A 22921-nucleotide genomic window follows, 5' to 3' on the forward strand; every position below is an offset into this window, starting at 1 on the left:
GTAATGAAACTTAAGTTTTACCTGCTTCAGCAAATCGTAAACACTGCAGGAAGTTGGGGAGGTGGCCAGGGTGAAGGATGGTGGCCCTTGGAGAAGTGAGGCCCAGGCGTGTATACTTGTAGAGCTTCCAGATGAGGGGCAGGCTCACGTCCCTGATGAGGAACCATCTTGTGGCTGCAGGGCCACTTGGGCTGTTTATTAGTCAAATGCTGTGAGGCAGGTTTTTGAGCCTCGAAGTCTTAGTTCCTTGTCTGTTAGATGGGGATAATAAATGCCTGCTTCACAGAGAAATCATGAACTAAGATGGAAGAAAACACCTCGGTCTTTCTTACTTGGTGGGCAGGACATGCTTACTCTGCCTTTTCCTGGTAACCAGCATGTCAAGCACTGGTTGTCTCACTGGCTGTAGTGCACAGACACCCTCAGGAGTCCGTGGGATGGACAGGATGGTGGTTCCCACCTGGCTGTTCATCAGAGTCACTCAGGAACTTTAGGAAGACAGGTTCCAGAGGACACAGCTCCAGCCTCCCAGTTCATCTCATAATACTTTATTTTTTAAACTTCCCCAGATGATGCTGGTGATCATCTAGGTCCTGAAACTTCCACTGAAGAGTTTCGATTGCTTTCTGACTAACCATCGGGCTATTCCAGCTGAGGATTTCCCTGTCCCTTCTGGTTACCCTTACTTTCTGGCACCTTTCCCTGGATTTGGACAGCCAGTGGACTGTTGCTGCTTAGGACTTAGTGTTTCCAGCCTCTGCTTCAGTCTTTCCTTTTGTCTGTTGCCAGAGTTGGCTTCCTAAAAGCCTAAAGGTCTGATTGTTGCTTCTAGCTTGACAGCCTGCTCTCTGACTCTTACCAAGTAATTTGTCATTAGTAATAGTTAGCAAATATAAAAATAAAAAGGCAGATGCAAAATACAGAAGAATTCAAAGCTCAGAAATAGACCCCAAGGTGGCATTTTGAATCAGTGGGGAAAAGTTGGATTATCCAAAAATTGGTGTAAAGACAGCTGGCCAGGGCTTTGAGGGGGAAAAAGCTGACAGACAGAAATACTCTGTCAAATTAAATTCTGATGGGCCCAGATAGCGATGTTAGAACACATTATAGTAAACAAAGACTAGGATACTGTTCCAGATTTTAGGAGACTAAGGAGACTGACAAGTGAATAGAAAGTCGCAGGAGAGAAATTGTGGAGAAAATCTTTCTCTTCCATGCCTATGCTGTTTAAATCTTGTATGTTAGTATATATTACTATATATCATGAATTTTTTTAAGCTGATAGTTTTGAAGTTATCCCTATCTTAAGATTTCTTGTTCATTCACATTTCTTCTCAACCTGCCTTGAGTGGAAGGAGGAAGTAGAGGTACAGCTTAGAACTGGCCACAGTGCCCTCCCCCAGTCCTGTCCGAACAGCCAGTAGGAGTGCACTTATGTGCACCTGGTGGCAGAGGAAGAAGGATTGAGAACCACTGGCCAAGAGGATGGATTCTAAACTTAGCGCAGCACAGAAGGCCCTTCCCAGCCTGTGCATTTCGTCCCCCTCTTGCACCGCCACCTCCTGGCACTTCCTTCGTGCCTCCTGCAGCCAACCTCGCCGACCCCTCTGCTCCCCAAACGCAGCACGTTCTGCACGGTGCCTGCCGAGCCTCCCCATGCACCTCCCATGCCCCAGGCCAGCAGTGCTCAGAGGGTGGTCTGTGGACCTCTCTGGGTCCCTGAGGCCCTTTCACGGGGTCTGTGCAGTCAAAACCATTTTCATAATAATACTAACACTTTGTTTTCCCTTTTCACTCTGTGGACATTTGCACTGGTGGCTCAAAAGCCGTGGTGGGTAAAACCTCTGTCTTGACAGATATCAAGGCAGTGACGCCATACTGTAGTAATCGTTGTTGTGTTCCACAGTGTCCTTGCGGTGTACAAAACCAGCCAGTTTCACATCAAGAGCACTATTGATGAAGCAGCAGAAATTACTCATTCTATTTAAATTATGTCTCGACCCCTGCGTGCACATGTGATTGTGCCATGCAGCGAGATAGGAAGTCTGCAGAAAGCACATTTGCTGCATGCTGAAAGCCGCGGTGGCTCAAGGGAGAGCCCTTGAGTGAGTTGTAAGCAAAACTAGTTGGTTTTTCCACGGAACACTGTCTACTTGAAAGCACAACAGAAAGATGTGGGTATTAAAGAGATTTTTTCAAAAGTCATGATCAGTGCTGTACTGTGCTGTGAACTCAGCTGGTAAACAAATAATGTCACCCTTTGCTAATTTTCTTGTTTTGAAAAATACAGATTTTTTTCATAAAAACATGCTATGTTAAATGTAATGGGTTTCTTATTTTTTAATCAGTTAATAATTTAAAATTTTCTCAGATTTCTAATACAGTAAATATTAATAGATCTAACCCACATACAGAAAACTCTTTGGGATCCTCAAAATGTTTTAGGCATGTAAGGGGGGTCTTGAGACCAAATAGTTTGAAAACCTGACACTTGAAGCCCTAGTTCATGGTGCCGTCTTCCTCACATGCTGTGGGCTTCTGTGCCACAGCTAGTTTGACCTTCACCTCTGATGGAATTGCTTACCTCTGTATATTCCAATTCAATTCCTGTCCTCACGTGCATCTTCCCAGTGTTCTGCGTATCTGCCAAGTAATTGCATGCTCTTCAAAACCCAGCCCCTTGACATCCATATGCATCTTCGGTTTTTAGAGACCCCACAGACGTGTCTTCAGAGAGTGACAGTGCCATGACCTCCAGCACCGTGAGCAAGCTTGCCGAAGCCCGGAGGACAACTTACCTCTCGGGGAGATGGGTCTGTGACGATCACAACGGGGACACCAGCATTAGCATTACAGGGCCTTGGATTAGCCTTCCCAACAACGGGGACTACTCTGCCTACTACAGTTGGGTGGAAGAGAAGAAAACCACTCAGGGGCCTGGTGAGAAGCAAGACAGTCTTTGAAAACTTCTATAAATATATTTTCTTAATTGAGGTAAAATTTATGTAACAAAATGAACAGCTTTAGAGGAAGCAATTCAGTGGCATTTAGTGCATTCACAGTGTTGTGCAACCATCACCTCTGTCTAGATCCAAAGCATTTTTTTCACTCCAAACAAAAACTCTGGGGCTTGAAGCAGTCACTCGCATTCCCACCTCTTCCCAGCCCTTGGGAACCACTGTTGTGCTTTCTGTCTCTATAGGTGTCTCTTCTGGATGTTTCATATAAATGGGATCATACAATACGTGGCCTTTTGTGTCTGGCTCTTTTTCATTTAGTATAATGTTTTCAAGGTTCATCCACATTGTAGCATGTATCAGCATTTCATTCTTTTAATGACTGAATAATACTCCATTGCGTGAATATGCCACATTTTTATCTATCAGTGGATGGACTGAAAACATGTATTTTTTTTTTAGACATTTCACCTTTTGGGGGTCAATATTGTTTTATTTATATAAAAAGATCTATTTAAAGAAGTGTATTTAGCCTGTTGGGTCCCATTTTTATAAGTTTCTAACTTTGTAAAGAACTTTTTTTATCAGTCCTAAATGGAGATTGAAATACCCCAGTAGAAAAACCCTTTACAACTTCAGTAGCTTCTCTTTGGTGGAGAAAGATTATTCATTTAGTCATCCAGCAAGTATTTAGTGAGTATGTGCTGTCTGTCATGCACAGTGCAGGTGCTACACAGGTGATGTCACCAAGACAAGTGTAGCCCTGTGCCTTTCTGTGGAGAGGAAGGGAAGCAAGTAATGATCAAAGGCATCATACACTGAGTATGGGCTGTGGACGACGGAACCAGCACCTTCAGGGATGGGGCTACAGAGGAAGGAACTATTTCTCCATAGGGTAGTCAGGGGAGGCCTCTCTGAGGAGGTGACATTTAAGTTGGGCATTAATTGTTTGGATAAATAATACATTATCAGATCCAAGGAGCTCAGACATCAGTTTCATTTGTGCTGGCTCCATTTAGGCCCATTTGCTTAGGCTTACATTCCACTCAGCAAAAATCATAAACAATGAAATATTAATGTCTGGCCATGGACCTTTTATTACTAAAGAGTAAAGCATAGCCATCAATAATGTATTGACAAAACCACAAATCACAAAAATCTAGGTTCATTAATATTTTTGTTGAAATTAAAGCTGTTTGTGTATGGCTCTTGGTTTTATACTTTAGATATGGAGCATAATAACCCTGCTTACACGATTAGCGCTGCGTTGTGCTATGCGACTCAGCTGGTCAACATTTTGTCTCATATACTCGACGTAAATCTTCCCAAAAAGCTGTGCAACAGGCAAGTAATTGAAGACAGTGATGTCATCTTTATCACGGCTCTCTCATGTTCCTATTGTGTTCTTTATTCTAATTAAAACAAAAACAAGAATTTAAGTATTATCAAGAGGGAAAAGGTCTGACCATGAAATATTGAGATTGATTCCATAAGCCTAATGTGCAAATTTGTGTCATTGTCTTACAATTGCACATGACATCTTTGAAAAGACCATGGAATTCTCCCATATGAAAAGATAATTTAAGGGAAAACCAGGATATTCAGAGGGCGTGCTTATGTGTAAGGACTGGATAAATTGTAACACTTCGATTTTTTTTTTGATTTGTTTTAAAATGAAAAACACGTGGTTTAAAAATTTTTTTAATTGTAAATGTTTATAGTCCACCCAGTTCCTACGAAGACCTTCCTGTCTCCCTCCAGTTATCCTTGCATTTCACGTAAATATTAATGTGTGTTATTACCACTACCACCACCCCCCTTTAAACACAAATGGTATCAGGCTAAACTAAGGTGTTTTGCACCTGCTTTTTAAATTTGTTATTTATTTACGAAGATTTGTTGAGCACCTGCTATGTGCTAGGCACTGTTCTAGGCACTGAGGGGGTACAGTGGTGATGAAAACATAACCTCTGCCCTTCTGGCACTTAACTTTAACAGAGAGACACATGATAAATGAACAGTACGTCAAGTGGTGATGAGTGCTCGGGAGACCATTAGAGCAGGTGAAAGAGCGGGCCTATGAGGGCAAGGAAGGTTCACCACGTCTGACTGGGCAGGTGTGGAGTCACATGTCAACCTGGGGGAGGCCGGGAGCAGGCCACAGGGATCCCTGGGCAAGGAGAAGGGCAGGTGCAGAGCCCCGGGAGAGTGAGAGAACGAGGCAGCAGGGACAGGAGGCTGCAGATTCTGTGGCGCCTTATAGGGCCATAGTTGGCTTTCAGCTGTCACTCTGCCTAACGTGGATAGTAGCAAAGTTTTCGTTTGTACGGATGTACCAAGATCATACTGGTCTGCTCTGTCCCGTATACTTCAAGGAATAATCGTGTACATTCGTTGTTTTATTAGTGTGCAAGCATTTGTGTAGAGTGAGTTTTCAGAAGTAGGATTGCTTGGTCAAAAGATATGTGCGTTTGTAATTTTATGGATGTGGTGAAATTGCTATGAGAGCAGTAGTTCATCCTTAGAAGAGTTTCTGTTAAGTGCAATTTATTAAGAGCAAAGGACATGGGGTATGTTTTGTACTGAACTGTAGTGTAAAGCATACTCTTCAAAATGAACATTTTAACATAGAATTTCTTCAAAACTCACAATTTTACAAATCATACATTTGTTTTACAGTGAATTTTGTGGAGAAAACCTCAGCAAACAGAAATTTACTCGAGCAGTGAAGAAACTAAATACAAATATTCTTTACCTGTGCTTTTCTCAGGTATGGAAAATAACGCTGTGAGCTAAGTTTTAATTTGTTACATGGTTGAAAATATTAATCAGTTTTTTTCTTATTCTAGCATGTAAATTTAGATCAATTACAACCACTGCATACTCTCAGGAATCTAATGTACTTGGTCAGTCCGAACGCTGAACACCTAGGCAGGTAAGAAGGGTGTTTGTTACTTTTCTCTAAGTGGTGGTGTTATGACGACTTTTAAGTAGAGTTGCTGTATGCACACATATACAAAGATAACACAGTCCTGTATGGAAGGAAACAAGGGCTAGTCATATTTGATCCCTTATGGTCCTTACATAATCATTTCTCAGAGGAAATTAGTATCAAGCTTTTTTAACACCTAAAACAGAATAGAAGAACCCTTATATTCCTGGAGTAGGGACTTCTTGTGCTGTCCCTGAAGACCAAAGTCTGTTACTTTGAATCCACATCTGATTCTTCCTTAGTTCTGCCTAGTATCTCTCCTGATTCTTGTGCATTTTCTTTTGTGCCTGTTCATTCTTTCCCATCATAACAGTTCTTCACAATTTTTTTTTTTGTCACTGAGTCCATCTGGCCACCATTTGTTGGAGATAAAGGGTATGAGAAGTTTATGAGATGAACTAGTTTGAAATCCATTATCTTAAAAACAGGAGTACTTACAAAAAAGACCAACCAGGACTGGTCTATGGTATGTTTTTAGTCTCTCAGCCTTTAAAAGCATGACATAGATGAGGCTTATCTTTAGGACCAAACAAGACCCATTCTCGGGTGCTTATCTTTTCCCCTTGCTCTGAGCAGTCTCTGTATACATTTCTGCAGATATGACTCAGTTAATGTATTGGAACTTTTGAAAGAGAAGAAAGAAAAACAAAAGATGGGAAAGTTCTTTTGGGACTCCCTTCCCCATCATTCATTTTCTTTGACACTGGAACCGTGGCTCAAGGGGAGACCCCCTCCACGTTGCAGTGAATTTAACCGTGGTAATCTGCCCTTAATCTTGGTAATCTGCCCTTAACCTTGTTTTGTGTTTCTTCTCTTCCTCAACACCCGCCCATTTAAAACCATAGTTAACTTTCCTGGGACACAGACCCCTCTGGGAAAAGCTGTGAAATCTCTCCAGGAAACTGCACATACACCTGGAATTGTGCCATTTTAGAGGGAGTTCATTCTCCTCACCCCAAATCCCATTCATTAGTTTATAAGCCTCAGAAACCTGTTAGAAATCCATCACATTTTTAGTGGTTGATTCCTGTGAGTTTGCTTGCCGTCCTCTTTATACGTTATTTGTAAAGCAGTCCACGTTACGAAATTTATCCTTAATAATAACAGCTAATATTTATTGAGCCAATATTTATTGACACTGTGCCAGCTGCTTTACCTGCATAAGATCAACCTGATAGATGGGAGAAAAAAATGAATAAAATTCAGTTCCCATTAATAATTAAAGGAAAACAATTAGCAAATTAAAAATAGGTTATTAATAAATACTTACTACAAACCTACAGCAAAAACTACTATACTTAATGACATGTTACTTACATTGATATTTAATAGAACCTTTCCCTTACAGTCAGGAAAAGCCAAGAAGGCCTACTATCACTGCTATGTTAACATTGCTGTGGAGGCCTAGCCAAGGCAAAAGATTTTTACAAAGAAGTAAGGTGTATTTATATTGGAAAGAAGGTGAGATTGTAGATGGTGTGATTATTGAACTGGTTATCCAAGAGAACTAAGAAACTCTTAGAAATGATAGTTCAGTATGGTGCCTAGGTACAAGCTCAACGTACAAAGACCAATTGCTTTCTTATATGCCAACAACAACTAGTTAGAAAATGTAATGGAAAAAAGGTCCCTTTTATTGTAGCAACAAAAAATATAAATTATATAAGTAATCCTTACAAAATATTTGTAAACCTATATAAAGAAAATATGAAACTTAAAAAAAAATTATTCAACATGTATTTCCTGAATGTCTGTCAGGCACTGTATGAGGTATGGGACTGAATGAAAGTAAGCCCGATGCCACAAAGACCGTTAGGATTTTCTAGGATGGGAAGCCTCAGTATGGTAAAAATGCCACTTCAGCCCGAAAGGAAACCTGATCAGAATTTCAACAGATATTTCATGGAACTTGGTTAAGCTGATTCCAAAGTTCAACTAGAAGCACAGTCTGAAAGGATATTTTGAAAAAGAATAATAAGGGATGGGCTTGGCCCCTAAAGATAATTAAAACCTTTATTATCTGCTGTTAGCATGCAAATAGGTGGAGCAATTAGAGGAAGAAAATAAAGGAGCCCAAAACAGGCCCTTGTGTATGTAGGAATATAATAGATGATAGGGTGGCATGTTGAATCGGATAATAATAGTAGCTCAGTGGTGGTGGGCCAGTTGGGTATTTATGTGGGGAAAAGTTGGAATCATACTACATTCCATATGTAAAAATAAATTCCAGATGATATGAAAGACCTTATTACTTTATTTTTTAATAAAACCTGTAAAATAACTAGGAGAAAAGACGATTTTTATAATCACAGGGTGGGGATGGTATTCCCAAGCAAGCTACAAAACCCAAAAACCATAAAGGAAAGGAGTTACACATTTTACTGTGTCAAAACAAAATGTCTCTGGTAAAATATACCATAAACAAAGTTAAAAGACAAGCAACAGGTATGTTTTACAACCTTTGTAATAGACAATGGATTAAAATCTAGACTACTTAAGTCTTTCAAATCCATAAAAGAAAGATAAACCTAATAGAAAAATAGACAAAGGATTCAGGCAGGCATTTCACACAAAAGTGCAAGTAGTCAGTATTCAAATGGAAAAAAATCTTCAGCCTCAGTCAAGAATAAAGAAATGCACTTCTAAACAGCTTTCTAGTTTTCAACCATCAGTTTGGCAAAAATGGAAAGGATTGATGATAACCCAGTGTTGCTGGTTGTTTAGGAAAACAAACACCTTTCTTTTAGGGCTGGATTTCTTTGGTGGGTTTGAAGTTTTCTTTGGGCTGCCCTCAAGTCAGCTCTCCATTTAGAGGGCTCTGTCCAACAGGAGTACAGGTGCACAACCAGGCTGTCGATTTTGTGTCTGTGAGCCAGGAGGTCAGGAGGTAAGCCTCAGGAGGGCCCCTTCACACCTGCCTCAGTCAGGATCAAGGCTTTAGAGAGGTTGTTAATAAACCTGGGTGGGACTTCCTGCTTCCACTGAGACCAGCTGAACTGAGGATCCCATCCTGAATGCAACATAAACTTTTTTTTTCTTTGAAATAAATTCAAACTTATAGAAAAATTGTAAAAAATAAAAATAGTACAAAGACACATATACCCTTAGCCCAGACTCAACTTTGCTGGTATTTTTACCATGTTTGCTTATCATTTGTGCAGTTTCTGTCTCTCGTATCTTCATAAATACACATACATACACAAAAAAACCTTTTTTTTTCTGAACCCTGTGAGGATAAGTTACATACATCATGGCTGTTGACCCTTAAATACTTCAATATGTATTCTTTTGAAATAGGGATATTTTCTTGCTTTTAACCACAGTACAGTTATCAACATCAGCAAATTTAACATTGATACAATACTGCCAATATGCACATTTTGTCAGTGGACCAAAAATGTTCTTTATAGCACCTCACTCCAAGTACAGGGTCCAGTCTTGAGTTGGATGTTGTGTTTAGTTGCTATGTTTCTTAAACCTCCTTTAAATCTGGAACATTTTCACAGCCTAGTTTGTTTTTCATGACATTACCGTTTTTTCCTTCTTTTTTAATAGAACTTTTATTCTGATGTTTCCTTGAAATGAGATCAGGTTATACATTCCAGGCTGGAATGCTGCCTAGGTGAATGTGTCCTGGGTATCGCATCCAGAGGCCCACAGTGGCCATCTGTCCCTCATTGGTGATGTTAATTTGATCACACCCAGTCAAGATGCTTTCTACCTTCTCCTCTGTACAATTCCTATATTTTTCCTTCCTTGCAACTAATAAGGAGTCAGTTGGGAGACACTTTGAGACCATGCAGTTATCCTCATCAGAATTTCCCCCTGGATTTAATATCTATTGATTTTTCTTACCTGATCCAGTCTTTACCATGATTAACACATCATTTTTATCCAGAGTTTATAGTTTACAGTAGGGTTCACTCTTGAGGTCGTATATTCTTTTTTTTTTTTTTTTTTTTTTTTTTATGGTACGCGGGCGTCTCACTGTTGTGGCCTCTCCCGTTGCGGAGCACAGGCTCCGGACACGCAGGCTCAGCAGCCATGGCTCATGGGCCCAGCCGCTCCGCGGCATGTGGGATCTTCCCGGACCGGGGCACGAACCCATGTCCCCTGCATCGGCAGGCGGGCTCTCAACCACTGCGCCACCAGGGAAGCCCTGTATATTCTATCATATAATATTTTTAAAATATTTTGCAAAAGAAACTTTCTAAAAGCCACAAAGAACATTTTGTTGCCTTAATCGATGAGAATAACTCCCTACAGCATCATGAAAAAATGAGTACTCTTGGCTTCAGAGTCCTGAATAAAAGGATATCAATTATTCAGCTAAACTGAAGGAATGATTTGAAAATCTTTATTCCCAAAGCCATTAAGTGAAAAGACTTAATTCTTTTGCTAGTTAATTTTGTGTGTGTGGGGGGGGTGTGGCTTGGGGTATGCTGGGCAGATAATAGATCTCTAAGCTAGAAGTGATAGGACAGAGGCTGAGTGGAGAAACGTCTTCTGCTCTCACAGGTCCTCAGAAATGTAGGTTACTCATTGGAACTAAAATTGTTCAGACTGGCCACTTTGGGAATCATTTACTAGTTTTTTCATTTCTTTCTTTTTTTTTTTAAACATCTTTATTAGAGTATAATTGCTTTACAGTGGTGTGTAAGTTTCTGCTGTACAACAAAGTGAATCAGCTATACATATACATATGTTCCCATGTCGCCTCCCTCTTGTGCTTCGGCCTCCCTCCCACCCTCCCTATAGTTTTTTCATTAGAAGTATTTAATTGGGCACCTTCTCCAGGCCAGCTGGACTTTGCCCCGTGCAGTTCCAAGCAGAGAACTGGAGTCCCTGTGGCTGCCGGCAGGGAGCTCTGCCTGGAGGGAGTGTCATTTCCCACCGTGTATCACTCCTGCCTGTTTCCTGGGAAAACCCTTAAAGAGAGGGCCTGGGGGTGATGGCAGTCTCATGCCGAGAGGGGACCCCAAGAGGAGATCTGGCAGCATCAAATAGGAACAGAAAACAGGCTGTGTGCCTCTTGGGCTGGCAGCAAGGAAGTGACTGCATTGGAGAGCTGACCTGGGTCTATGAGGGAGCCTGGGGGGTTTGGGAGATGAAACCTGGCAGTAGATGCCGAGGTCCCCCTGGACAGTGAAGCTGAACAGAACAGAATCCAAGAGCTTTGTGTTCAGGAAAAGAGGGAGCCCAGCTAAGGCACTTACATTGTGACCGTTTTTGGGGAGGCAGCTGCCATGAGGAGAGAGAGGGGTGGAGGCAGCTCTCGGCAAGCTGAGGGGGTGGAGGGAGGCTGTGACCAGGGGAGGTGGGACCCCGGCGAGGAAAGGTGGGGCGTGCAGTGAGGGCCTGAGCTGGGGGGACACAGGGTGGAAAGGGGGCTTATTTGGTCACAGCAGGCGGGAGCGTGAGGGAGGAGGGGAAGAGCCCCTGCTGGCTTGTGTTCTGAGACTGGTTGGCTCAGACATCTGAGAGGCCAACAGGGTCTCCAGGGCCTGGAACAGAAATGCTGGCTATGTGCTGTTGCTATGTTTTAGCTGGGAAGCGGGGTTGTCTTGGAAGAATGAAGGTCGCTTGACCTGGGAAAAGTGAGTCAGAAGGTGCAGGTCTGGTGAGGTGCACTGGAGGCCAGCGCTAGGCTTTTATCATCACAAAGGCTGCAGAGAAGTTTGGACCATAGACTAAAATGACAGGCTGTACAATTCTCAGTTATTTCTCACGTCTGTTGTTTTTGCTAATGTCTGTCATTTTCCCCAAAGTAACTGTCAGTGAAACTCTTAAGTGAACCAAGGCATTGTGTCCTTATCTTGGGGACAGCAGGGGGGAGGGTGCTGGTGTGATGTGGTCCCACCCTGTAGCTGGCTGCAGGAAACCCCCTGGAGGGGCAGTAGGTGAGGTGACTGCCCACCCAAAGGAAATGCAGCCTGGCTCCCCTGAGACAGGAGCTAGAAAGGGGGCACGGAAGAGCAGCAGGGCTGTGTGGAGCTTGCTCACAGGGTCCCACGGTGGCACTGAGGGGCCGTCACGGGGGATGAGGCCTGACTTGGAGGTGATGATGCCGTTAGGGACCTTTGGGAAATAAAAATAGTTTTCTCCTGAAATATAGTGCAGAAATATGCACTATTCCAGATGAATGTGTTCTAAATAGTTGTATCTCATTCAATGCTATAAATGTGTCCCTAGAAAATTATGTAATGATATCTTAAAATGCGTGCAGGAGCTTGCTATTGACTCTAATCCAAGGAAGCTTTGCTAACATGCATACAGCCCTGTCATTTAGCCCCTGTGAGTCTTAAGAGTTTAATAACTGGGGGCTTCCATGAGGCAGAGAACACCTGTACAGTTTTATTGTTCCACTGATATGCCTGTGTATGCATCGAGTGACTGTGTTTGTCACAATTCTCATTGGCATGCATGGATACTGTGGTGGTTTGAAACAGGAAATCGTATGTTGGACCAGCATGCCTAGTCTCAGTGGATGGGTTTTTTCCATCCAGGGTCTTCCCAAGTAGGTTGAGTTGAGGGAAAGTGCGGTGTGGTGTTTTTTTCATTACTTGGATGGCCATTATTATTTAGGTAAAGAGAAGCTCGATTCTAGACCAGTTGTGGGTGTGGTGACGGCTCTGGGCCTGCCGAGTCGCATCGGGTCTTACATTGCGAGAGGGTTGTTTGTCTTAAAGGGGCCCTCGCTGTCTGCACACAGGTCGGGACCCTTTGAAGTGCGAGCAGATCTGGAGGAGTCCATGGAGTTTGTGGATCCCGGAGTTGCTGGAGAATCAGACGAGAGTGGAGATGAGCACGTAAGTGACGAGGAAACCGACCTGGGCACCGACTGGGAGAACCTGCCCAGCCCCCGGTTCTGTGACATTCCTTCCCAGCCCGTGGAAGTGTCCGAGAGCCAGAGCACCCAGGCGTCCCCTCCCATCGCGAGCAGCAGTGCTGGTGGTATGATCTCCTCGGCCGCGGCCTCCGTCACCTCCTGGTTTAAAGCTTACACTGGACACCGCTAACGAGCAGGGACCGAGCCGCACCAGATCGGCCTGCGGAAAGCTCTTCCTCCGCGACCTGGTAAACGTTACGTGTTTAGCTAAGACAGTGCCTGGAACAGAAAGAGGTTAGAGGTTAAGCTGTTGGGTTTTTTTAAAACAGGGCGACGAGCATTTCTCTTTGTCGATTGGGCCGTGGTGGTGACTGACATGCTTATGATAATTAACAGAACAGAGCGGTCACAGGCCCTTCTCCCAGAACAGTGCCGGTAGAGGAAAGCCCTGTGTGCATGGCCAGTTCTTTTGAGGCAGAAACACACAGAACCCCTTCCAGCCACAGGCCGTTGGTCCCACAGACCCGGCTGCCTCCCAGGTGGTCCCTGTGATGCTAAGACTGTTCCTAAACACTCTGCTTCAGAGATTGAATAACAAGGAAGTGATTCCTGATGGTTAGGATTTGAAAGATAAAAATTGTTTACTATGAGTTTGTTTTTATGCCATTATTTTTTGTACAGAGAACAAGCAGGCAGTTTGAAACACTTGATTTCTTTATAATTTGGTCATGCTTGGTTTTTAAGGTCAAGGATTTTTGTCTTGTTTTCAAAGGGTAGGGTTTTTTTTGGTGGAGGAGAGGTAGTTTAAAAAATGATTTCACTTGTGCCACTCTCTTGCGGCCTGTCGGACATCCCTGTTTTCTTTCTCCCCACACAGCAAAGAAACTAAGGTCTTGTTTTCTGTAGGACCCAGATCCATGAAGAGAAGAAATCCTGGCTGCAGTAATGTCCTAGAGATTAAAAAACTATTTCCTTGGATTTTGAGGGGAATTAAGTTCATTCGTACCTAGATTATTGAATTCCTACCACCCACACTATGTGCATTTTGAAATTGAACTTATTTTCTGTGAGTGAAAAATAAGTGATAAAGGTTGTTCCCTTATGGAAGCTAAATTCCTGCCTGGGCACAGGTTAAAAGCCACTGAAGTGGCCCATGGTCATTTTTCTGGTGTCTGGTTTCTTTCTAAGGGATTTAGTAAGTGGCAGGTTTTTCTACAGAAAACCACCCGGCTTGTTTGTTTCCTAGAGGTCTTTGTTGCTCTAAAGATACTACCTTTGCTCTGAAATGCAGAGCACATCATTACAGCTAATACCGCTCTTCTGTATCCTGGGAAAGCTCTGATGGAAAGAATTTTCCCTCACCAAAAGATCCTTTTCAGCTAATATGTCTTGTCATTCTCTTAGTGACAATCTTGTAAGAAAACTGTAGAGAGGCATTATGTACAAATATGTAAGTAGATTTTTATTTTTAATGACTGCTAAAAGAAATCTATGTAGCAACTACTAAGTGAAATCCAATGAAAAATTCCTAACAGGCATTATTACCATATCTTGTTAGTGTGATTAGCATGATAGTACCTCATAAATCACTTGGAGGTTTGCCCTGCCCTATAGCTTCTTTTCTCCTTGTAATTAGTATAGTTGATACTTTGCCTCCAAATCCGAGGTGCTATATATAGCTCTTGCTGTTGGTATATTTAGTGTTTGGGTAGAGTTTGGGGTAGAATTGCAGAAGGGTGTTTATTCCTATCCAGGAGTCCCAAGTTTCCTGACTGTAAATTTTCCACTTAGGGAGGAAACAGGCTTTTCTCCTTGTGGGTTCTTATACAGCCAGTATCTGTTTTAAGTGCTGGGCTTCATGATTGCTGGGTTGCATTGTCCTATCCAGGTCTGTAATGTAGTTCATAGAGAGAGGCTGTGGCAGACTTTAACAAATACCAAATGAACTTAAAATCCCGTAAGAGTTGTCTAGGCACTCAAACCCTCAGAACGAAGAGCTTAGTCTTAAGAGTTGGAACACTGGGATTCAGCGCTTGGGGGCAGGGAATGACTTCAACTGAAAGATGCACAACAGTCATGGTTTGTCTCAAGTATTCCTTTTATGAAACCATAAGATCGCAAACCAGAGTAATTCAACAAAACTTACAAGGATATGGGAAATGTAGGGATTCATAGGGTATGTTTTGTTGTTAATATCAACTGGAGGCACTTTACTTAGGGTTAAATGATCAAACCTTTAGTGGTTTTGAACACCAACATACTGGCTTACACTGCTGAGATATTTTGGTTTTCATTATTTTGCACTGGATCCACCCTGTAAATATTCTTAAATATACATTTCAACCACTGTTTTTTTCTACTCTCTTTGCTGCTTATTAAAATCTTTCATGTAGGTGCCAGAACCATATGTAAACAGCTTTTTAAAAAATTGAAGCTGGTATTTTTTTTTAAACAACAAGCCATAGAACTTGGTCATGTTTTCCATCATAAGACGATTTGTTGAAACAAGGTAATACTAAAAAAACTCACAGGCACCAAATAGGCTGCTTAAAATGGTCTGTTAAAGACTTTTTTTGTAATGGAGTATAACTAAGAAAAGTTTTGCACATCTGTAAGTTAAGGGGAAAAACAGTGTCAACATTGGGGAGTGGACAGGATTCATTTAAGGAGTCGTGTATTGATAATTTGGGGAAGAACATTTGGTGGCGTGCTGTTAAAGAATCTCCTTGGGGCGTCATGTTGCAGGGGTTCCCCACTGCTCTGCGACTTCCTAACCAGTTTGAGTCATACAGATGTTTTCTAAGCTATTATTGTATTATTGCAATAAATCTTTTAACAGTACTTCGCAAATATGTATGTCTTTTTCAAGCTCTGATTATTCATTTCCACTGAATATATTGAGGGTAGCAAGAATGAGATCTAACTCTGTAGTATTTTATACAAATTATAGGATAATTTTTTTTTAAGAATTTTTTGCCAGGTAATGGAAAATGCCTGTTAATACTTTTTTAAAATTATAGTGGTATTAACAATAATGGTCCATCTTTAGTAAGCTCGAAAGTTGGTCGCTTAACCAGTCACATCTTTCTCTAAGCATTTTTCTCCCATAGCCATCATTTGATGCAAGTCTCTGGCAGTGACTTCTGGTATATTGCAACAGCCACTTACGGAGGGAAGGAGGGAGGGAGGGAGAGATGGGGCCTTCTAGGTTGCCCATATGGAATTTGCCTAGGCTTTCTTCAGGATGAGATAAAGGGCAATGTTAGAGGGGATCTGTCAAGCTGAGAGAACAGAATATTTTTGGAGAATCCCTCCCCTCTGTGTTTTGTTTTAATAACTGTGTAGTCTCTCCCAGATGGATAATCTGTACCTTTCAGGTTAGATTATTATGGAGAGAGGTCACCTGCAAGGTGGATGGGGGATACCAAGAGTGATTACTGTGGAACAGCAAGACCAACTCAGAGAAGTACCGAGGAACTGTTGCCATGGTCATCATACTCCTTTACCTGCAGGAGGCAGCCAGCCAGCAGCAGCAGAACAGGCAAGGAAATGAAAGGGTTCCTGAATAGGGCACGTGCTTCAGTGTTAGTCCTTCGACCTCCCTGGGTAACAGTTAAAAACACGCTCTCATCTATGTGTGTACCCATAGATTCCCAGCCCTCAAAAGTTACATCATGATCAATGCAGGAATCAGGTTGAAGCAGATGGAAAGAACTAAGGATAACTTTGTCCTTAGTGGTTGGGAGGTCATTTGAAAACTGCTTCAACAAAATGTACCAGGAAATTTGAAACTGGCTTTTGGGCAAGTTATCTGAATCCCAGCTGTGAAACACTCAGTGAGAGAAGGCCACCACTAGCACCCCATTCCAAGGATCTGGTGAGAAAATACCCTGGAAAAAGGGTTCACCATCTGCTTAGAGTTTTACATAGGTGAAGTGGATTTTTTTTTTTTTTTTTTTGAGATTTATTTATTATTATTTTTGGCTGCGTGGGGTCTCCATTGCCGTACGCAGGATCTTTTGTTGTGTTGCGCGGGCTTCTCTCTAGTTGTGGTGTGCAGGGATTTTTTTTTATCTCTTCTCTAGTTGTGGCGCACAGGCTCCAGGGCGCGTGAGCTCTGTAGTTGGCGGCACGCGGGCTCCAGCTGAGGTTGCAAGAGCTCAGTTGTGGCACGCAGCTTAGTTGCACCGCGGCATGTGGGATCTTAGTTCCCCGACCAGGGATCAAATGTGCAACCCCTGCATTGTAAGGTGGATTCTTTACCACTGGACCACCGGGGAAGTCCCTTTTTAAAAAAAATAACAAAAACCAAAAAACCAGAAACCACCAGTGGGACAGTCTTTTCTAAAAGAAAAGGGCTGGTAAAACAGCAAAAGCCACATCAGTGACTTTTTTGTTGTGCTTTTTCTGGGAAGGAGTGAGGTATAGTCTGGTGGGGAGAAAATCTGATGGAGAATTCAAATGGTCCCTTTAAAAAAGTGAGAAATAGGCAGGAGGTGTCTGCCAGCACTAGGTAAGTGTTGAAAAGTGGACTGGAGTCAGTGGAGTGGAAGCAGCTCAGCATCATGAAGGCGTTAATAACCTCCAGGTGCATATCAGCTTGTTCATCATCTCCCCTTTTGGGCATGGTTTTCTGGCATTTACTGTATGACTTCAGAAGACACCTGGATTTTGAGGAAAGGGCTCTCCTACCCTCAGCAACTTATTTCTCTAAATTTAAAACATTATCAGGAAGACATTTCTACAGCATAAGCAAGTAGGTGGCTCTAGACTTCGGTAAGAAAGTGGCAAGTGGTTTGGAAGTAGTAGATGGCAGGGACGCACCTCCCAATCCAAAGTTGATTAATGAATGATAGAAACGGGGCATATCTTCTGTGTCAGCAGCGTAATAGTTGCCTTCAAAGTAGTAAGGACCACGTGTAGCACCCACCCACAGGGTGGTGCCCCTATTTTCTGGCTCGGGGCATTGGTACTGGCTTAAGTTGGGAGTTCTACTGCATTGATGGCCTTTGAGAAAAAGCCTGCTAAGAGCTGGAGAGCTCCCGCAGAGGTCTCTGGTGTACTCCGCCCAAGATCTTTAGCACCTAGTTTCTCTGGAGTTGCTACTGCTCCCAGTGTGATCCTAGGACCTGCAGCATCACCTGGTAGCTTGTGAGAAATGAAGGATCTTGGGTGCCATCAGAATCAGAATCATTTCGATAATACGTATGTACATTAACATTTTAAAAGCACTGACCGGGACTTCCCTGGTGATCTAGGGGTTAAGAATCCGTCTTCCAGTGCAGGGGATGTGGGTTCAATCCCTGGTCGGGGAACTAAGATCCCACACGCTGCAGGGCAACTAAGCCTGCGCACCACAACTACTGAGCCCACGTGCCGCAACTACAGAGCCCATGTGGGCTGCAACTAAGACCCAACGCAGCCAAAATATAATAAATATTTTTTTTTTTTTTTTTTTGGTATGCGGCCCTCTCACTGTTGTGGCCTCTCCCGTTGCGGAGCACAGGCTCCGGACGCACCGGCTCAGCGGCCATGGCTCACGGGCCCAGCCGCTCCGCGGCATGTGGGATCCTCCCGGACCGGGGCACGAACCCGTGTCCCCTGCATCGGCAGGCGGACTCTCAACCACTGCGCCACCAGGGAAGCCCAATAAATAAATATTTTTAAATAAATAAATAAATGCCATTTCTCTGGAGAGCTCTCTGGAGAACCTCTGCTTGCCATGTCTTAAAAAAAAAGATAAAAGCATTGACCTATAGCAGTGCTGTCCAATGTAATATTTAATGTATCCCATACATCTGATTTTAAACTCTGGTAGTCTCATTAAAAAGGTAAAAAGAAATAGGTAAAATGTATTTTTATAATAGAATTTAACTCAAGATATACAGAAACATTATTTCATCTAATAAGCATGAAAAATATTAAGAGGGCAGAGGGGCTGCAGGAGGGTTGATTTGTATTCTTGCCCTGGGTCACAAAAATTGGGGAAGGCTTGCCCCTGTATCTACACACTTGTAATAAACCCTCCTTGACTTCACTCTTTTTGGGTGTGTCAGCAGTTTCCTGTTGAGAAGGTACACAATAAAGGGCCTCTGCAGAGCACACACTGGAAGCTTGAAAGCGAGACTCCTGGCCTTGGAAAAGGGTAAGATCATGCAAGAGGTCCCAGCTTAGATGCCAGGGCAGCCAAAGTACCATCTCTGCTTAGAAGAAGAATCAATCAGGGCTGGGGTGGAAGGAGGTTTGTGGCAGGCCACGCACCCTGCAGCAGAATCATGCTTGGCTGCCCATACAGGAGGCTTAGTGAGGTAGAGCAGAGAAGGCCAACAGCTCAGTCCCAGAATACGGAAGCTGGACGTGCCCAGGGTTGGCTCCATCCCTATCCTCCCACTGAGTTATACAAATGGGCCATTTCCCCTTCTAATGGACAGGGGACCAACACGATTAAATACAACTTTGCTCTACATTTTACTGATTGGCAACTAATTGATTTTGAATCTGTATCAACCTCTTCATACTACTTAATAGACATCTGAAAATACCAGTTGGTAAAGCAGCTATTTGATTTTCTGGTGGGGGGCAGAAGGTGGACATAAAGGAGGAAAATAATTTAAATAGCACGAGTGATTCTGCCCCAATTAACTAGATGATGCGATCTGCAATTCCCTGAGTCTTGGTGTCTGTACACTGCTCATCATTCAGCAAGAACAAGTCCTCTTACAGGACGTACGCTTTTCCCACCACTGTACCTGGTGTATATCATTCTCTGCTGGGTGGGTGATGGACACACAGGACTTGCAAGAGTAATTTCAGCTTTGTGCCATTTTCCCCCTAAATGCTAACTTTAGAACCTAATCCCTGCTGGGTTTTATCATTCCAAAGAGCAAAGCAAAACATTTAAGTAGAGCTTTCTATTTTAAACTTTTATAGCCCCAAAAGAATCTTAATCCAAAAAGAATTTGAAACAACGTATCCCAAAATTAATTTGTTCTGAAGCCTGTTCTGTGCAAACTGAAGAGGGGATGGGGGACTTTGAGAGGGGAAGGTTTCATTTTGCTTTTTAAACAGAGGAACACCGCGTCTCACCCGAGTTGTGGTATAAGACATGGCCATCTCTCTGCTCCCTCTCCCCAGCTATCAACTTCAGTGGTCCTGCTCCTCTAAAAAACACCCAGGTCAAACAAACCACCTAGAACAGGATTGCTGCCTAACTGTGGGTTTTGCTTAAACCAGTTAGATGTAAATACACTGGAAATCCCCAGAGGGTTCATAACCACAGTGATGTTTGCTTTTCCCGTGAGGTTATGCAAACACCAGCTATGGCCACACACCTAGGTGCATGTCAATAGAAGGTACTGCACATTTCCCACAAAGATACTTTCACCGGTCTTGGAGATTGCAACTCTAGCTTGTTTGAACCCAAAGCACATTTCCCACAAAGATACTTTCACCGGTCTTGGAGATTGCAACTCTAGCTTGTTTGAACTTAAAGCACATTTCCCACAAAGATACTTTCACCGGTCTTGGAGATTGCAACTCTAGCTTGTTTGAACCCAAAGGAAAACCCAGGATAGAAACTGTCAGATTCCCTGAGTGCCAGTCACGGTGCACAGCAGAGAACGCCTTTACGTGAATGCAGCGTGGTACCTGACAGTAAGAGCTAGATAACATCAGCTCCGGTTATTGCTGCAGTCTACAGTGTATGGTGGTGTTTTAGCGCAGACTCTTTTTATTCTGTTTTTGAGGTTGGCTGTGGGATGCAGGAGAGGAGGAGTAGCCAGTCTACTGAGTAAAGAAGGAATAGAGGCTGTTGAAGCCAAGGAAAAATGCCCGGGAAGACCCACATAATAAGAACAGTGTCTGAGGCCAGTCCGTACAGGTTGGCAGGGCGGCTCTGACAAGTCCAAGTAAGAAGGGTGGTTGGACAGAGTCCAGGAAGGGGCTCCTAGGTCAAGCTTAACCATCAGTTTCACAGCCTTCTGCAGTCAGAAAGCCCAAAGCAACTGCTGCCTGGGAAGCCAGGACAAAGCCCAGATCATATCAAATGCACAACTGACAGTTACCCAGCAAAACTCCTAGGGCTGCTGTGGAAGTGACCCTAACCAAGAAAGCTCCCATGGGACCAGCCGTGACCAGAGGAAAAGAGCGTCCCAGATCCCCTCATCCCCCTTCAGGTTTCTCATACTAGAAGGAGTTACAGTAGAGCCCAGAGCAATCAGAACCTGCCAGCACCCCTCACATCAAGATGACAACTGGGGAGGAATATAAACATTTTAATGCAGGGTGTGTACTGGGTGTGAGGCACTAAGGGGTGGGGTGGCATTGACCAAGCTGCCCTGCATGAGCCCCAAGTGGAGGGGGCTCCATACAACAAAGGGGCGGTGGCGGTAGAGAGGTACCTAGAGGCACCATGCAGCCAACCAAGGTGAACAGGACGGAGCAGGGGCTGCAAAGGACACGCCCCCTGCACACAGGCTGTGTGTTTGTTAGGGCAGGGAACGTGGCCAGTTGTGAATGAGCCTTTCACATGGCCATTTTAATTCCAGAGTCTTTGACAAGGCCCGAAGAGAAAGTTCTAATCTTGGCCTTTTTCCCTTTACAGTTCATCCCTGCCTTGTATCTGGTCTCATTCACTGAGCAGGGAACAAAGCCAAACTGCCCCAGGGATTGGGGGCAGGGAGCTGCTGACTCTTCCACATTTTCTCTGGTTCTGCATTTTCTTTCAAATGGTAAAGTGAGGGGTGGGAGAGAATCTAGGCCAGCTGTATCGGAACCTCTGAGCCAAAGCTGAGGGGTAAGAATCCCTTATTTGGGTCCCCACGGGGGTGGAGTTGGGCTGACCCTAGGGTCTTCGAGCCCACATTCTTCCTTTCTTGTGAGTCTAGGATTCTACAGCCATGCAGGAAGGCAGGTAGCACTGCACTGTTGCAGAAGTAAAATGTGAGCTGGTTTCCCCAGCTTGGCACTAGGGGGCTCTGAAGCACAGCATCTTTCTCCTAAGGGGAACAGCTACACTTGCCTAGCAATGAAGACCAGGGTGCCCTTGGGCCCCACCTGCCAAAATCCTCTTGTCATTCACACAGACACCCGTGGGAAGTGGGTCTTGCATCATGGTTCAAAAGGGATCATCTGTGATTTCTGAGAACCCCGAGAACTGCATGCCAGGATGGGGTTAGGGCATCATTCTTCCTGTCCTCTGCTCTTGGTCAGTTCAGGCCCTCCGCAGACTCACAGCTTGTGTCCCACGTGAAAACCACATCTCGAACGGCTGACTTGAGAAAACCACCTGGGCACATGTAGAAGAACCAAGAGCCAATAACAATGAAAGCTGACATTCCACACACCAAGCTGTGCAAGTCCTGCATGTGCACATCACCTTTAATCCTAAATTAGGAGTCACAACAAACCTATCAGGAAGGTACACACAGAGACTTGCCAGTTTAGAGCAAAGCACAGCGGAGGATGACAAGCCCTGGAAACTTCAGCCCAGGGGATGGAAAGCATTCTCATGTACCTCGGCTGGGATGAGTCATGAGGAAGGACACCGACACCCTGAAGGGGAAGTCAGCCTTCGCAGCCTGCAGCCTCTCCTGGTCCCGTGTCACAGACAGGCTCCAGCGGCATGTCACAGGTATCATCGCGATGTGCCTGCAGGGCAGACTTGTTCAGCATCTAGACACTTCTCAGTTTCAGTCCCCCCTCTTCAGGCAGGAGCAGCTACTGCCTAAGGATAAGGTAAGAAAAGAAGCTGCTCTGTGGCCACATACCACCTCAGCCACAGGTGAACCCGGCTCCCGGACTCCAGCCCTGCCCCAGTCTGCTTTGCAGCCCTGGCCAAAGCCTACTCCACCTTTCCATCTTTCTCCTGTGGGACTACCACAGCCTTCACTCAATTTCATGACAGCCCCACCCCTGGCACATTTACCATTGCCCCTCCACAGCCCAGAGCTGATGCAGCTCCAAGGCTTTTTTGGTGGGTACTCAATTTCAATACAACCTAGCTTCTAGGTCCTCCACAGCAGCTTTCTGGGGCCAGATACCTTCCAGCCCTGCCAGGCATTACATGACCATAGGTCTGAATATATTTTCAATGACTTCTAAACAATTAACTCATTATGCATAGCTAATATAGCACCTCATCCA

At 43.8% G+C, this 22921-nt stretch overlaps 1 protein-coding gene and 1 long non-coding RNA gene across 3 annotated transcripts in view; both read left to right on the plus strand.

Annotated features, from left to right (window-relative positions):
- Window positions 1–15619, plus strand: part of ATG14 (autophagy related 14) — a 37796-nt gene extending 22177 nt beyond the window's left edge. The window contains exons 6-10 of the mRNA XM_059055720.2: window positions 2711–2940; window positions 4184–4301; window positions 5637–5727; window positions 5807–5892; window positions 12662–15619. Of these exons, the coding sequence (XP_058911703.2) occupies window positions 2711–2940; window positions 4184–4301; window positions 5637–5727; window positions 5807–5892; window positions 12662–12968 (832 nt within the window). The 3' untranslated portion in view covers window positions 12969–15619. The remainder of the gene's footprint in view (window positions 1–2710; window positions 2941–4183; window positions 4302–5636; window positions 5728–5806; window positions 5893–12661) is intronic.
- Window positions 15620–15980: 361 nt separating this feature from the next.
- Window positions 15981–22711, plus strand: LOC136793788 (uncharacterized). Of its 2 annotated transcripts, none has more exons than XR_010839552.1 (3): window positions 15981–16319; window positions 18835–18923; window positions 21381–22711. It is a non-coding gene; the product is annotated as an uncharacterized lncRNA (long non-coding RNA). The 2 variants fall into 2 exon arrangements; XR_010839553.1 differs by having other exon boundaries at window positions 18838–18923.
- Window positions 22712–22921: the final 210 nt, after the last annotated feature.

This window comes from Kogia breviceps, chromosome 3 (assembly GCF_026419965.1).
Source record: "Kogia breviceps isolate mKogBre1 chromosome 3, mKogBre1 haplotype 1, whole genome shotgun sequence".
In the NCBI taxonomy this organism is placed as follows: domain Eukaryota; kingdom Metazoa; phylum Chordata; class Mammalia; order Artiodactyla; family Physeteridae; genus Kogia; species Kogia breviceps.